Source organism: Engraulis encrasicolus, chromosome 23 (assembly GCF_034702125.1).
Source record: "Engraulis encrasicolus isolate BLACKSEA-1 chromosome 23, IST_EnEncr_1.0, whole genome shotgun sequence".
Taxonomy (NCBI): Eukaryota; Metazoa; Chordata; class Actinopteri; order Clupeiformes; family Engraulidae; genus Engraulis; species Engraulis encrasicolus.
In genome coordinates, this window is record NC_085879.1 from 37,508,706 (window position 1) to 37,521,758 (window position 13,053).

Consider the following 13,053-nt stretch of genomic DNA (forward strand, 5'->3'; position numbering starts at 1 on the left):
CTCAAAGGCCGCAGCAAAGCAGTGATGAGCCTGATTGATGATTGATAGGCGCAAGGTGAATCTGGTAGTCTTTTTGTCTGCTCATCTTTAATGGTTGACTGCCATGAATGCTAAATGGGCCGTGTCTGTGTTAGTGTCTGTGCCTGTGACTCTGTTATGCATTCAACATTCCCATTCAGTCACCAATCTCAAGCAATACTCTTAAAATGAATGAAGGTTGTGATTTTTTTGTCCGTTATGTATGCCTATGGCAGTGCATGCATTGGAATGAGAGATCCTTGCGGTCGACAGTAAGCCTAGAAGTAGAACATCTGTGTTTTCTTTTCTGCACTCTTTCTTTTCAAGCTGGTTTGAAATTAACAATTTGAAAATAGGGTGCACGAAATCATTAGTGACCTCGTTGACCATTAAGAACACTTACTCTGTGAATGGATGTGACCCTGTTCCCCTTAGTTTGCCACACTTAGTTAACCTGCTTTCAGTAATGCATCAGAAAAATGTATAAAAGCATTTTCAGGGTTTTCACACCTGGTCTCTTTCAGCCATTCAAAGGCTCTATTCCACTGGAGGTTTTCTGGTAGGCCTACAGCTTGTCACAGCACGACTCGGCCGCCACTTTTTGCTTTTCAATTGGGCACGACACCAGCTCAATCGTAAAGCAAAAAGTGGCGACCGAGTCACGCTGTGTCGAGATGTTGGCCTACCAGAAAACCTCCAGTGGAAAAGAGCCGTAAGTGAACTCAGACTTGTGACTCAGCATTGTCTGTGCATATGTGAACGCTCCAAAGCGTACCCAGACACCTCGGAGGTGAACCATACTGAGACCTTTATTGGTCTCAGACAGTGCGGTTTGCTAATGAGTCCTGACAAGTTACGCTTGTGACTAGTGTAATCACTTACTGTAGGTAGAGCTCTAGTCTAGAAGACCGGATGAGATCAAAAAGAGGACTGACACACCATAAAAGTCTAACTGGACCAGAAAGAGCAGCCGGTTCTTTTTGTAACAGTGTTTTCACACCTGGTCCTTTTCAAGCACCTAAGCGAACTCAGAGTAGTGACTCAACATTTTTGCTGCATATATTAACGCTCCAAAGCGTACCCAGACCCATTGGAAGCGAATCTACTGAGACCTTCGTTGACGTGGTCTCAGTTTGGTTCGCTTATGAGTTCTGACAAGTTACACTTGTGACTAGCTGTAATCACTTAAGGAGGGCTCTAGAGGACTGGGTGTGATAAAAAAGAAGAGTGACACGCCATAAAAACCTACCAGGACCAGAGAGATCAGCCAGTTCTTGTTGCAATACACTCACACAATAAACAAAAACAGAACTGAGTCCTTTTGCTGTCAGTTCACTTTTCGGTCCACTTAAAGAGGGCTGAATTCCGTTGACTTAAACAGGACTAGGTGTGAAAATTACCTTAGAGTCCATTTAAAATCTGATGGAGTGTATTTGCTCCCAGAGTACTCTCTAAAGCAGTGATTCTCAACTGGTGGGTCGGTACTCAAAAGTGGGTCGCGGAGGGTTCCTGGATGGGTCGCGGAGCTGTGATGCAATGCACTGAAAATGACTATGATGTTGAAGACATGGTTACATGTTAACAAAGGCCTTTTCCTCTCCACTACTTTATAAGACACATTGTATATCAGCATACAATGCAAATAATAATGCATATTATGAAATGCATGATAATATTTTTTATTATTATTGGAAGAATCTGACGGTGCGACACGCAGTTTGGGTCACAACGTATTGACCACGGCAAATTGTGGGTCACAAGACTATTCCAGTTGAGAACCACTGCTCTAAAGTGTTGAATTAGCACTTCCTTTTTACTGCATATCTACCATAAATGTCTTTCAGTGTTATGTGGAAAGTAAGTAGTACACCTGTTGCATAATAGGAGGTCATTTAAATGTCCAAGAATGTCAGTGCTTCGAGCAGCAGCAGCATAACTATGGTAACCAGGTCACATGATGATCTTTATTGCCAGCTGCCGTGCAGCCATGCGCTGAAGAAATGTCATTATTGTGCCCCTGTTGAGTTGTAGTCGAGTCGCCTTATAATTGACAGCAGATGACAGTGAAATACTGAAGAGAGCTCAAATAAGGCACTGCAGGAATATTGTGATATGGCATTATGATGCAATATGATACGGACCACAAATGTTGTATTAGTTTGTCTCTCTATGATAATCTCCCTACGCCTACGCATTTGATCTAGATTGCACATCTCTCCGCGGCTCTGAATGAATGTGGTCCATGTATTGTCATGAAAATGCCCAGACCCCCTTCGAGACTCGGCATAATAACTGAACACAATTCATTCTGTCACATCTCAGATGACTGATCTTTACTTGTCCTCGACTCCCCCGACCTTATCTCATCCTCCACCCCACTATCTCTCTCTCTCTCTACCAGCGCTGGCTGTTGTAGAGAAATGACTCAGCGAGCACTGTTGCACCATAGTTGTTTTTTCTGATACAGCAAAAGAAAAAAATCTGAGAGAAAGACAGGGGTTGGTTGTTGTTATCGGTGAGCTGACAATGCATTCGTCTTATTAATCAAAGGGCCTCAGAGCGACACAGACAGCAGACAGACAGGCCGACTGCATGACTAGAATCAGGATACTGTGTCGTGCTGGCAGGGAAGCGCCTGACAGTCTGTTGCTGCACTGCTCCATTTCACCAGCAGATGGCGATGGTTGACTTCGGTGTCTTCCTCGCCACTAAGCCCTCTCTCTACATTAGATATTCCAGCCTGGGCCTGGCAAACGTTATTCAAAACCAACAAGGCTGTAGGTTTAAATGGAATGCTGCTATAATGATGTTTAGATGTTTAGACACCGTTTCTTCGAAACATGAATTGATTTTCTGAAAAGGTTGCAATTCCTCCTTTACCGTGTCTTGAATAAACAATATGGTGATGGAAAGATTTGATGAATAGGCTGTCAAACATCTTGAATCATGTTCTTTCTTTAGTTTGATGAAAGAAAAATAAGTTGTGTGTTGGCAAGCCGTGTTTGCAAAGTAGTAGCTTGCTTTCAGTGTGGATATGCTTTTACCGGTAATATCAATTGTGTTTCCAAAAGTATGTAGCCATGTGAATATATTTAAGCAAAGGCTGAAGCTTGTGCAGTGCAGGGGCAGAGCGGGACAAGCTGGGCACCTGTATTGGTGGTGGGGGTCCTTATTATGACCTTATTATATGGTGTGACGTCATCGGCCGAATGCTCCATTCATTTCAACGGGGCTCCCCAACGTTCGCACGTCTGTTATTTTTCGATAACGGACGGGTTGGTCTATAACAGACCGCTGTCAATGGCAACAAGACTTTTCACTGCTAAAGCGACTTTTCAACAAGACTCTAATCAGCTGCTGTGATAGACAACACCTGTTGTCCTGGCTACCTAGCTGTTGCCTAGCGGTGTTCCACAACGGCACTGTTTTGTTTTGCGCAGCAACAATCTTAACATTAAATAGGCCTAAAGAAATGTCCCCGCCATGTGTGAATCATTTAAGTATATCCATATAATAAGCGGGTTAACTTTCGGCGAGTCGGTCGCTTTGTGGAATAGCAGCACTTCAGCAGCACTTCAGACTCCGCGTCGGGGTCTAAAGATTCTCTCTGTCGTGCTGCTATTCCACGGTAGCGACCTTCTCTCCGAACGTTAACCCTTACTTCGCAGGCTGAAGGGAGGGCGTTATGAGTGTTCTATCCTGGGGCCCTGCATGTGTGCAATTGTTCCGCCACTGGTTCAATGTGTGTAGTAGTGTAGTATGACTTTGTTGTTTGAAAAATGTTCCACATGTGAAGCAAAGAATATCAATATAGGGACATCAGCTGTATGTCCTTATGTAACTGAGGTGTTCCTGCACAGTACACCACTTGGGACTCGAATCCGCCACCTACCAGTCAATGCATCAGTTAGGACATGGGAGGCACAGCACAATAGAACTCAGCTACAGGTCCAGACCAATAGCTCAGCACCACAGATACTGTATGGGGCTTCGGGAGGGAGGATTTCTAACTTTCTACGCCAGTGGTTCTCAACCTTTTTAACAAACCATGGCCTCATCACAAGCCTCCCAACGCCCCCTTGACCTCATCATAAGACTGACAACGCCCTCCTGAAGAATTAAATGGACTAATGCCCCCCAATGGCAACTAAGCACCACCCCCTCTCAGCTGTATCCTTCTCAACGCCCCCCTAGAGCTCCCCAACGCCCCCTGGGGGGCTGTACCACCCCCGTTGAGAAACACTATTCTACGTCAAACTCTGCTAGTTGGCATCCATTACACTTACATGGCACTCTTCTGACCTGGGTTTCGCCAGACCCCATTTTTTAGCACTCTTTATCCTCCATTTATCCTCCATTTGATAAAGACACACAAACACACGCACACGCACACACCCACACACACACACACACACACACACACACACACACACACACACACACACACACACACACACACACACACACACACACACACACACACACACACACACACACACACACACACACACACACACACACACACACACACACACACACACACACACACACACACTCACACACACAAAGAGCCAGCCCATTTTCCTCTTGTTGTTGTGGAAATCATAGAACAATGAACACAAATGGGAATTCCTTTGGTGGTGGCCAGTATAGTTTTTGACAACCTCATTTTTTTCTCCTCTGGAATCCAGCCAGTGACCTTGGAGTGACAATAGGCACTTTCACTGCTCACACACACACGCGCAGCACATTCACTGCACAGTCACCTACAAGGGCACTGACAACCTTGACTGGTCACAGGACCAAATCATCTATTTGGGCCCCCCTCTTAATTCATGTACTTAATAAGGACAGCATTCTGGGCCCCCTAGCTCTCTCTTAGGGCCAAGGACAACATACCTGTTTGTGCCCCTCGTTGGCGGGCCTGGTCACCTACACAGGCAAGCAGTTATCCATGCCAGTTTACTGAGGCCAGAGAGACAATGTCTCCAACAAAAACATTCAGAATTGGGCTATTATAACACTTTTTTTCTGTTAGAATAGTTGGGTTTTGATATGTATAGGTAGTTTAGACAATCCATATATTGGGTTATTCTCACAGGGGTTTTGGGTAACAGTGATATGTCCTTCAAATATCCTTTTTACCCAGGAATTTTGTATTTAAATTTACCCTAAAGTTTAATATTTCCCTCTTCTATTGGGTCATGTGACCCATCAAGTAGGCTATGTTGAATCATGTTATAATCATCATTTTTGTTTAGAGTATAGGTCTCATCTTGTAAGAACCAAAGAAATGTTTAGAGAACCTTAATGCTCTGCCCGTTTACCCTCAGATGTAATTATAAAGCCCCCCGAAAACCATGAAAGCATTTTTGCGTCTTTTTTTCTTTCTTTCTTCCCCCTAAGTGCACATTCAGTACATATGGAACAATTAAGATGCCCACCACGAAATGGTTACCACCTAGAGAGCTGTTTTGTCTGACTGGCTGGCGTGTATATCTGACAGCCTTTCTGCCCTGTTTTGTGCGCACTAAAATGTTGTTTTTTTCTTGCTCATTTTAACTAAGAGCCTTGGGTGTTTTGTGGAGTCACCCTTTGATGTTGGTTTAGATGAGAGAGAGAGAGAGAGAGAGAGAGAGAGAGAGAGAGAGAGAGAGAGAGAGAGAGAGAGAGAGAGAGAGAGAGAGAGAGAGAAAGAAAGGGTTTACAAGGCATCTAACCTCCATTTTTGCAATTAGCCGGAATGCCCTGAAAGATTACATTATTGTACAGGAATTCCATGGAGGGCGCTAGGTGGAGGGAGGAGATCAGGGAACACACCAGCAGCCAACAAACAGGTTACGCTTTCCACGGAAAAGGGTAAACAAAGGCCAGCTTAAATTAGACGTAATGACATGTCTAATGAAACAGCAACAGCAATGAAACAGCAACAGCAATGAAATAGCAACGCTGACCAGGGATACACCCTGGACACCCTAGGGAGGGAGGGAGAGAGAGAGAGAGAGAGAGAGAGAGAGAGAGAGAGAGAGAGAGAGAGAGAGAGAGAGAGAGAGAGAGAGAGAGAGAGAGAGAGAGAGAGAGAGAGAGAAGAGGAAGATACACCGAAGAAGTCACAATCTCAATCACTATGATCCACAAAGGTATAATTTTTTTATCATGAGCATTTTGAGTTCAGTCATTTTGATCTGAGCAAGTCCCTGAATGTCCCGTGTGATTACTGAAACACAATCCTCAAGGTGTTTATTTATCATCAGCAGGGAGAGAGAGAGCAATAGGTGTAGTTGCGCTCCCCCAGATGTGAAGGTGGTGCTCATAGTGCCAACACTGTTAGGTATTTTTAGAATAACATACGACCATCTAATGTCTATCTTGGGCCTTATGCACAAGTTGCCATGCAAACAAGAATACAGTACAGAACAGAATAGAATAGAATAGAATAGAATAGAATAGAAAAGAATAGAAAAGAATAGAATAGAATAGAATAGAATAGAATAGAAAAGAAAAGAATAGAATAGAGAATAGACCGTCTTTATTGTCATTATACAAGTACAATCAGAATGTATTCAATCAATTGTAATTGTCACTAAAAAGGTCATACATACCCAGACATGATACACTGTCATGTGCAGCAATTACAACAAGCAAAAAAAAAGATGCGTCCATTTTGTAGATCAGATTGTTTATTATCCCAAAATCAAAAGACACTTAAGTGTGGTAGAGATACATTTCACACTATTTCCCTGTTGCATTTATCTCATCAATCTTCTGCTTTGGGGGGAAAACATTGTTTTTACTTTGTGGTCTCATGATACCTAGTCTAATGAAATCTCACAGATGAATACAAGTGATGCGCTACACTGCGTTGTGACTTTATATTTTGACTCAGGAAGTGAGCAAAGCTATCATCATGAGGAACTTTGATTCGACCGTCTTGGGACGTATAAGACTATCATGCCAAGATTTTTTTTTTATTATTAAAACCCACTCACATAAATCAGAGACAATTCATGAAAAGAAACAAACAAAAGTCCCTCGGTATCGCCGGCGTTTTTTTATCATAACAGATCATCTAAATTCAATTGCCCTTCCATTTGTGCACAATGCCAGATATCAATGTTATCTAGACAAAAAAAGAGGAGCTTTCAAAAAGTAACGCACACAGAATTTCTTTGTGAAAAATTTTCCCAAATATAAGCTGTGTTTTAAACTTATGTTCAACAGGATGGTGTCTGATGATGGAAATTGCACAACAGCAGTGACTGTTTTTTTTTCTTTCTTATGAGTTCCCTTGTCCTGCTGTGTATAATTATTATCAGAAATATTCTAGTAAGGGGAGATAGGACAGGTACATAGAAATTAACGGTGAAGATTCGTAACGCAAATATGGCGTCTACCCGCACATCTCCCGCCTTTCTGGTAACAAGAGCCAATGTGCCTGCTGAGCTGCGTTGACAGTGATCCAATCACCTGGCTGCATCGGCGCATGCGAAATTATGCACATGCTCAGTTGTGAAAAGCCGTTGCTCTCGTGCCGTTATGGAACTACTGCGCCTGCGCTCTGTCAAAGAAACCGCGAGAAAAGTGGCTCAAAAAGCTTTATTTTGACTCGTATGACACAACCAAGTAGTCTAGGTTGATCAGTTTTTCACGGTCGTTTCAACCATATGGTTTTCACAACCGCTGGGTTCCCCTCCGTCCTATACTCAGTTTCCCCATTCATTTTTCCCATTGACTCTCAGATCTGGTCTACTTAATTGCGAAATAGCACCCCGGAGGCGTCACCAAGATGGCCGCCATATGTCCCCTCTCATTCTAAAATCTCTCTGTTATTATATTTTTGATGCGTTTCATGGTCAATAGAATTTGTTGTCTACAGTCGCGTGTTATTGGCAGCACTAATACTTGCCAAAGTTCACTGACCACCTGTTGAACATTGTATTGTGTGTGTGTGTGTGTGTGTGTGTGTGTGTGTGTGTGTGTGTGTGTGTGTGTGTGTGTGTGTGTGTGTGTGTGTGTGTGTGTGTGTGTGTGTGTGTGTGTGTGTGTGTGTGTGTGTGTACTGCACTGCACCAATCCTACTTTGTGAGGCCACTGCTATTGGAGCACACACACATGCTGGGACCCGCACTGGGGCTCATAATCCTGGACCCCACATGTTTTGACTCCTTTTTCTGGGGTAGTTTTGTTGTTATTGGTAAAAGTAATAGTGTAAAACCGTTTCCTCACTGACAGGTTAGGGTTAGGGTGGTTAGGGATTGTTTTGGTTTGGGCACAGTTTAGTGCCCAGTGAATTGGGTTGTAGTAGAATACTGTGGTGCATGAAAAGGGGTAGCTGGCATAAGGAGTAGAGTGAAGAAGACAGGGCTCAGGGGTGGGGGGGGTGGTGGTGTTCAGATCATACTCAAGGGAGGGCGTTGGGAGGGGGGGCAGGGTCAAGGTAATGGAGAATGAGAGGTGGGGGGACATACAGTAGATGGTACAATCATAGTGCAGTGTGTGCATGAAAGTGGGTGGCATCTGGCATGGGTAGGGGAGGTAGGCAGTGGCATAGTTAGGCTAGTGGAGGGGTGGAGGAGGTAGGGGGTAAGATCATAGGAGATGAAGGGTGTGAGGCAGGGGGTGGGGGTGGTAGAAAGAATCAGTGTGCTGTGTGCATGAATGAGGGTGGCGGCTGGTTTAGGGAGGGGAGGGGAGGAGGAGGAGGGCAGGGTTTTTCCTGGGTAATAGTGGGGGTAGGGTAGGGGGGTAGGATCATAGGAGATGCAGGGTGTGGGGGGGGGAGGAGGGGCTGGTAGAATTGCGTGAAGAGTGTGCTGTGTGCATGAATGGGGGTGGTGGCTGCCAGTGTGGGGCAGGGATCATAGCAGAGGGAGGGCGCGAGGAGGCAGGGCAGGGTTAAGGGAGGGGAGGGTAAGAGGTGGGGGTGGGGGTGGGGGTGGGAGCAGGGCAGAGTGGAGAGCAGAGGAGAGGAAAGGAGAGGAGAGGAGGCTTCTGCTGGCTGCTGTGCTGTGTTGAGTGAGTGGAGTGGAGCGATACAAGGGGGGCTGACTGACTTGAAGAGAGCAGGGGAGACACACCACACCACACCACACCACACCACACCACGGCACACACCACACCACACCACTCCACACCACACAGCAGCTCACTCAGCACTCACGACACAACACACTCTCTCACTACTCTCAAAACCATGATGGGTTGACCCTGGCCTGGATACACACACACACACACAGCACACACACACACACAGCACACACACACACACACACAGCACACACAGTTTTCAAGGGATAAAGGACTGGACTTAGACTAAACAAACTGAAAAAAGAAGAAAAAAAGAAACTCAGTATGGAGCCCGGCATGGACGGCAAGAAAGTGCTTCACTTTGTGCCATGTGGTGAGTAAGAACTTGGCTATTTCGGGGAGGGTGTCTTTCCGGGAAACCTGAGGGACCTTGTGGCGGCAGCAACGTAACAGCAGCAGTAGCAGCAGCTACACGTGGAGTGGAGTTTCCCGCTGCCATATGTTTTGTGAAAGCCATAATGAAAGGAAGGGGGGATGGTATGGCATGGTAAGAGAGTTAGTCATAGTTGTGGAGAATGAAACCTTGTCTTTGTGTGTGTGACACGTGGAAACCGCATGGTGTATACCGGTGTGTGTGTGTGTGTGTGTGTGTGTGTGTGTGTGTGTGTGTGTGTGTGTGTGTGTGTGTGTGTAACAGTGTATGTGTGTGTGTGTGTGAGCGTGCGCGTGCGTGCGCACATGTATGTGTATGTGGGTGGAAGAAAGAAACAGTGAGAGACAGACAGAGAGAAGGAGAGAGAGAGAGAGAGAGAAAGAGAGAGAGAGTACAGTTCTGTTAGCACTGCACGGTGTGGTGTGTGACTGGCACGGCTTTCTAACAGCATGTCGCCCCAGATGTGTTTGTCAATATTGACCATGCCGTTGTAAAAGTGATAATGTCGCACATTAAAACGGGAAGTGCTGCCGTGCCGTGCCGCAGCTTGCAAAATCAAGATTCAGCAGGCGGGGTTGGGTTGGCGATGGACAGGAAATATGTATCTTACAAAACCACAGTGTTGGGGAGTCCCCTGGGTGCAAAACATTCAAAGTGGATTTTTTAAAAAATGGGTGAAAGGAAAGTAAAGGTCCGCAACACTGTTTGATGCTGCCAAATTTGATGCATTTTGGCAGCATCAAACAGTGTTGCAGACCTTAACTTTCCTTTCAGTTATTTTGTGTTTGGTCCAGCACCTGTGCTACTGATGTGCGAACATCCTCTGACTTTTTGGTTTTTAAAAAAGGGTAACACTTTATTTTAGAGGTTCAGGTTAGCCCCTTTCCATGTCTAACTGTCTGTGTAAATGACTTATAAGATGTGTTAAGCAAAATCATTTGTTTCACTGGCAGTAAGGCATGTACTATTGATATGGAAGACCTCAACACATGTCTTAAACGTCATACAGAGAGAAGATGCGCCTGTGTTATTGCAATGTTTCTCAACCGATTTTAAAACCAACTCCCCCTTGACCTCATCATGAGCCTGTCAGAACCCTTCTTATTAACCCAAGCCTAAGCCCTTTTTGAGAAAAGGTGCCCTCTCCCTATTAAAACCTAAATATCTCAACCTCCGAAGCACATACACACATGAAATAAGTTGCTTTTAAAAGCTAGAACGTGTTGCACTAGAACATGTTCATTCAGGTCTAACTTACCCACATTTTTAATAAAACAGCTCAAATCTCAAGAATCTTAATGCAGCGTATATGTCGCTCCAGGACACAATGGGTTAAGAAAGAAAATAGACTACTGTATAGCCGCCCATTTGCAGTGCCCCCCAACCCCCCTCAGCTTTCTTCTTCTTCTCAATGCCCCCCTAGGGCTCTCTAACGCCCCCTCTAGAGCCCCGATTGAGACACACTATGCTCCTGGCTGACAAGTGAAAGTGAACCCTATTCTAAAGTGTACTACCCAAAAACCTTAACTCTTAGCAAGACCTCTGTGCACATCACTGTCTGTTTTTAAAAGATTCCTCAAGTTACTTTGCTGTTATCTCACTGCACAGAAAAAACAACAACAAAAACAGTGTTAATTCAACACTTGGAGAGTGAAGAGTGTATTTGGTCCTAGAGTTCTCTTGGTGTTGAATTGACACAGCATTTTTGACCACATACTTGTTTTTAAAAGGTCCTCGTGTTACTGTGTGCTGAATTTTTTTCTATCCTGTGTGAAACCGCGGACCAAATGAGGTGCATCACTATTGTCTAACAATTGACCTTGACATGCCGTTTCTCAAAAACCTTGTGTACAACTCCCACATTCCTGTTTACCACAGCAAGAACAATAACAGCCTCCTCTCTCTGCTTTCATCAAGCTGTCTTTTTATACTGTCTTTCTCTCTCTCACACACACAAAAACACCACTATTTTGTTACTTTAGCTCAGACGAAGAGGGGTGAAGTTACCACTAGATTGACCCCCTGCTGATTCATTTCACACAGTCTCCTTTACACAACCGCATGATACCACAGTGTGCCACCGGTGAGAATGGCTCACACCATAACCAGTTTTGACTACTTGAGTCCCTTTGCATCTCAATTGACTGCTACACCTCCACCTGTTTTTGTGCCTGCTGTGCTGGTAGCCATGGAGGTGTCCTGAGAGGCATGCTGTAGTGCAGGGGTGGGGAAGCTACTGTACGTCTCGAGGGCCGTTTGCGGCCCTTGAGGCCGTTTTATCCGGCCCCTGATGTAATTTTAATGTCATGCAGCTTGTTAGTTGAAAAAGGTAGGTCTGCACACCGCCGATCAGCTCCAAAAATAAACTTTATTATTCAAAAAGCAACGTTTCGATCACGCTGGATCTTCTTCAGGCATCTTTGATGTGCGCACCCTACCCAAAACTACTAATGTCATGCAGCTTCACATGAAATACCGGTATGACATATTTTGTAGTGGAATCTTAGAAAATACATTTGCAATACAAACAATTTATATTCAGGGGACCTAGAGAAGGCGTGGTCTGTTTTAAAGGTGGCTGCCTTCAATATAGGCCTACATTGCTGGGGGAAATCCTGGTTTGTCTTCATAGTACGGCCCTCGGAGGACTTCTATGGCGTTCGGATGAATTTGAAGTGTCCCCTCGAATGAAAAAGGTTCCCCTCCCCTGCTGTAGTGAGATTATACACCTATGTGAGTGCCTGTGTAGCCATGGCAGTGTCTTCAGATGCGTGTAGCCAGAGACTGTTTATGGGAAAATGACTTTGCATGTAGTCAAGACAAAGCGTCGGTTTTACCAATAGGGAGATCTTGCCCAGGGCCCAGGGCACCCCCAACACTTCACCCTGTCGTGGTTATAATACACAGTAGATTTCCCAGTGTTATTTCAACTCTTACAGAGTTGACTTGGCATCCTCTAGAGCAGTGGTTTACAAACTGTGGGCCGGGGCCCACTGGTGGGCCCTGAGGGTATTCCAAGTGGGCCTTGAAAACATTTTCTAAAAATGAAAATAATATTTGTGAGTGTATTGCTGTTGACTATATATTTCAGTTTTATTGTGTATTGGGTCTGAGGTGGGCCCCAAACATTTCTGAAAATTTCAAGTGGGCCCCAAGCTGAAAAAGGTTGGGAACCCCTGCTCTAGAGTGTATTTGGTCCCAGAGTACTCCCTTAGTGTTGAAATAACACTGCTGCTTTTTTTACAGTGTACCAGAGAAAATAATTGAAGAGGGACCCGTGTCTATATATTTCCCCAATGACCCTCCCCAATTTGGTAGAGCTGCTACTGCATGTAGTCATGGAAATGTATCTTACTTAGCGCAGTCGGACCGTGAGAAGAAAATGTCTCATGAGGGAGTTGTGTTGGGAGGTCTCGTGAGATTGTAATGGGTTAAAATGTTCTGGATGGATTTGCTAAAGAGAGCGCACAGGCTAAGAAGATTAATGGCAAGAAAAAATGTCAGCCGCACACTAATCTGGCCAATTTCAAGGGTGTGCACACTCATGCCGGGGTCATTTCGAGTTGATAATTAAG

At 44.8% G+C, this 13,053-nt stretch overlaps 1 protein-coding gene across 2 annotated transcripts in view; it reads left to right on the forward strand.

Moving 5' to 3' along the window:
• LOC134440266 (solute carrier family 4 member 11-like) overlaps positions 1 to 13,053 on the forward strand; it is a 50,602-nt gene that overhangs the window by 1,553 nt on the left and 35,996 nt on the right. The window contains exon 1 of one of the 2 annotated variants that reach the window (XM_063190265.1): positions 9,109 to 9,418. The exons of the other annotated variant lie outside the window; for it this stretch is intronic. Coding sequence (XP_063046335.1) covers positions 9,370 to 9,418 — 49 coding nt within the window. The 5' untranslated portion in view covers positions 9,109 to 9,369. Of the gene's footprint in view, positions 1 to 9,108; positions 9,419 to 13,053 lie in introns of those variants that run through there. 2 annotated transcript variants of the gene reach the window in all.